The sequence below is a fragment of the Halyomorpha halys genome, unplaced genomic scaffold (assembly GCF_000696795.3).
Source record: "Halyomorpha halys isolate HHAL.00 unplaced genomic scaffold, Hhal_1.1 Scaffold94.1, whole genome shotgun sequence".
Classification (NCBI taxonomy): Eukaryota; Metazoa; Arthropoda; class Insecta; order Hemiptera; family Pentatomidae; genus Halyomorpha; species Halyomorpha halys.
Window position 1 is genome coordinate 2,329,942 of NW_027114465.1, and position 4,188 is coordinate 2,334,129.

The 4,188-nt window shown below is 28.7% G+C and overlaps 1 protein-coding gene across 1 annotated transcript in view; it reads left to right on the forward strand.

The window, feature by feature from the left end:
- Window positions 1-366: 366 nt before the first annotated feature.
- LOC106677349 (lysosomal aspartic protease) overlaps window positions 367-4,188 on the forward strand; it is a gene marked incomplete in the record, with an annotated part of 23,420 nt that continues 19,598 nt past the window's right edge. The window contains 3 exon segments of the mRNA XM_067051681.1: window positions 367-472; window positions 3,001-3,133; window positions 3,202-3,319. Coding sequence (XP_066907782.1) covers window positions 405-472; window positions 3,001-3,133; window positions 3,202-3,319 — 319 coding nt within the window.

Here is a 4,188-nt window from a genome sequence, read left to right on the forward strand (position 1 = left end):
CATCATCATCTTGAGGAGAGTGGAGTTTAATATGTTTGGAAAATTTATTCTTAAAGTTAAATCTCCTGGGACGTTTACAAATTGTTCTCTGTAATTGACCTCTTTCAGATTTTACTGCATTGAATTCTTCATCACTCACTTCTTAATTTTCCTCAAGATGATACTCCATTATTATACCATAATAGAGCTATCCTAAAATATAAATAGGTTTTGTTTAATTTTATACAGATCTGATTATGCAATCAAAAGTGTCAAAAGATTTAGTGGGCTCATTTTTATAATTTCTATCTTAATCTTTTGCTAAGCTAGATTATTTGTGTGGAGTGTTATTCCTCCTATCTCAAACCAATCGCCATATATACTAGGATTTAGTGGAAGGTTGCATTTAGTCCAACTGAATTATCATGGCATCTAGATTCCTTTATCTATTGGTCTTCTTGGTCGTGATGGAAGGCCAAGCATTATTAACTAGGTAATATAGCTCTGAAAATTATTAAAATTTTTACAACATGACTTACATTAGGGGCAAAACCAGGCCATCTTTAATTAAACTATATACTAGTTAAATCGTTATTTATGTAAAATTTGAAAGATGATTAACTTAAAAAATTAAAACATTTACTGCAGACACTTTTCTAAATCTTTTATCAGAAAAACCATGAATTACTTCTTCAAAATATAATTTTTTAGTACATCAGTCGCATCATAATCTGATAATTCTTTCTTGTAGTTGTTGTTGGCTGGGGCCTTTAGGGCTTAAAACACTGAGGTCATCAACGCCCATTCTTTCTTGTAGTTTACGCACCTCTATGTTTATTTTTTATTAGTTCTAATTTATTGATCCTATGAGTTATGTAGCCCTGAAGATCGTGGGGCCCTGGGCCTTTAGTATAAAGATGACACTGAACAAAATATTCATTTGTAAGGATCAAGATGATTTTGCAATTATCTGTCTGCGAACTTAAAAATCTTTTAATGTCTTTTAACTAACAATTGTTAGTTCCAAAAATATGTTCTAAAAAAAAAATATGAACTCGTCATTATGATTACATTTGCATGAACTTCCTGTACGATGGAATGCTTATCTTGTGCAAAAAGCTTGTAACGATTAAAAGTAATTATGAACCCCTCACGGACTCAAGAAGTTGACGAAAAGGAAAAGATGTTCTGGTATACACCATATGTTGGATTCAATGATTTACTTGCCACCCATTCATTATCATGGTAACAACAAAAGAAATAACAACATTTTCAGAAAATACTCCAGGCTACCCCTAATTCTAAGTAATTAATCACTTAAATTAACGAATTTAAGCCTTAAGGAACAAAAATAATTTCTCACGACTGTCGAATGACAGAGGCGGAACACAATACAATTTGCAAAACCAAAAAGGTTCTAATAGTACAAGAGCCCAAGAGGAGAAAAAAGTCAGTAATTTCACCCCAATTTTTGATCACTTTAATGAAAACTATGTATAATTACTAGTCAAAATTTGCGAGTCTGCCAAGTATACGTAGGGGGAATAAAAAATGGCAGCTTTTTAAAAACGTTAAAAATAATTAATTTTTCATTCGGTGCACTATATCTTTAAAACTACCAACAACAATAGAAAATCTAAGAGAACATCATTTAAGTAGAGTAAATTTGCTAAACTGTAAGCCCTAATAGAGCTATTTACGTTCTATAGTTCTCGAGATATAGCTTTTTAAAAAGCAATATTTCATAAAAATGTTGTACAGAACGTAATGAAATATCAATAGATAGTGAATTTATTTTAAAAATCTATATCTCAAAAACCATTTGACGTACAAATGTTTGTTAGCACTCAAATTAAAGCTAGTTTAATAGGGCTATGAAGTAGTTTAATACGTTTATCGTCGTAGGAGTAGTAGTTTTCATGATATTCGCTAAAATAAATTGATTTATAGTTGTTCGGACAAATTTTCATTTGCCAAATTTATATTCATATGCAAATATCATAAAAACTACTATCCCTACGAAGATAAGTGTCATAAGCTATATCCTTTATTTTAAGTGCTAGCAGACATATGGGCGTCTTATGGATCTAGAGATATATAATTTAAAAAATCCAACATTTTATACGAACAACTAGAAATTAACAGTTTGTGAATTTATTTTGTCAAATATCATAAAATATACTACTCCTACAGAGATAAACGTTATAAACTATTTTATAGTACATTCTGTATTATATACTATTTTATTGTAATTATAATCCGTATTGTATATATATTATTAATAAAGAGGTTTAGAAAAAAAAAATATATAGTACATTTAACTAGCTTTAATTTGAGCGCTTACAGACAGACATCTGTACGTCCAATTGTTTCTGATATAGTTTTTCAAAACTCAAACCTATTGATTGAACAACTATAAATCAATTTTTTTAGCCCATATCATGAAAACTACTATTCCTACGAAGGTAAAGGTCATATACAAATAAATTAACTAACTACTAATCTTTCAGTAGACTTTAAAGAAATGTTGCGTTTTAAAAAGCTACATCTCAAGAACTTTTGGACGTAACTAGCTCTATTAGGGCTCATATTTTAGAAATTTTACTCTTCTTTAAATGACGTTCTCTTAGGTTTTCTTGTGTTGTTCCTACTTTTTAGGATATAGAGCTCCCAATTGAAAAATTAGTTTTTTTTTTATCGCTTTGAAACAGCCGCCATTTTTTATTCCCCCTACCTATACTTGGCAGCCTCATCGGTTTTGACTAGTAATTATACATAGTTTTCATTAAATAATCAAATGAAATAACTGCCTTTTTTTCTTCCAGGCTCTTGTACTATAAAGAGTTGATCTTCAGTTCGAACTTGAAGTTAGTACTAACTTGGAGTGAGTAGCACAGTGCCTTATGACTGAGCTACCCGCTCGCTATTTGTATGTGTTTATATAATGGTTTAGTAAACAAGGAGTAAGATACTTCAAAGTTTTCAGGAAAACAATTTCGTTTTTTTTTTTTTTTTTTTCAGAATCTCATTCAAAAGAGGAGGAGAAATCTCACATTCACATATTCATAGTTTTGAAAGGCACCTGAAGATTTTTAAATCGCAAAGTAATCATTTGGATCTAGGTGGTATTGTTTATCCCAAGGATTATGAAAACGTGAGGATTTTAGATATTTAAAGTAAATTAAATCTCAATAATATTTACTTACGAAAAATTCTACCCAGATCGGTTATTATGGTGAAATAGGACTGGGAACACCGAGCCAACCTTTCAGAGTCTTGTTTGACACTGGTTCTTCCTATTCATGGGTTCCATCTAACCGATGCGAGCATTTGATCTGTCGTAAGTATTTATAAATTATTTTGATTTTATAATTGCAGAAGATTTAAATACAACAATAATTAATCATTTATTTATTCAGGGACATGTCCCTTTAGAATAACATTACGGGGTCTATAGATGGACTCTACCTTGGAATGAAATAAATGACAACAAAAGAATTAACAAAAAAAAATTAAATGAATCTAAAAATATTTTTAACAAAATGCTGTTTATAATAAATCATAATGAAATAACTTATAAGCCTTTAAACAGAAACGAAAGTTAATATTAGAAAAACTTCTAATATTAATAAATTAAGATTGTGATTTAAAAAAAAAAGTAAGATTAATTAAAAAGTACAGATAATGAGAAAATATAATAATAAGCAAAATGTGATATTTCTGTGAAAAAAAAATTATATGTATTCAAATATATATAGCAAATATATTCAACTCCCTCCTTCATTTGTGATTCTAATACCCTTCCAACCTTCAAATTCCGTATCTTCGACCACCTTCTGTCCACCCAATTCCGGAAGAATAACAATTAAAAGTTTTAAATAAGATGTGAATAGGTGGAAAGAGAGATAATATTTAATATAAATATTATTGGATGTTTAAATATTTACGAAAAATCTAAAAACATATATGTTATATACTACATAATACATATATATTTATATATATAATCAACACTCCGTTTTCCTTTTATTTCATTTATTGGATTATTCCTTGAGATTTCTGTATTTGATATTTCAGATTTTCGTTTATACTTGTAAATACGTGTATTAGCAGATTTTGTATTTTTTTATTTACTATTTTTAGTTTACTTATATAATTATATATTTTTTATTTATTTATTATTAGAAGTTAGTCACCTTATGTTTTATA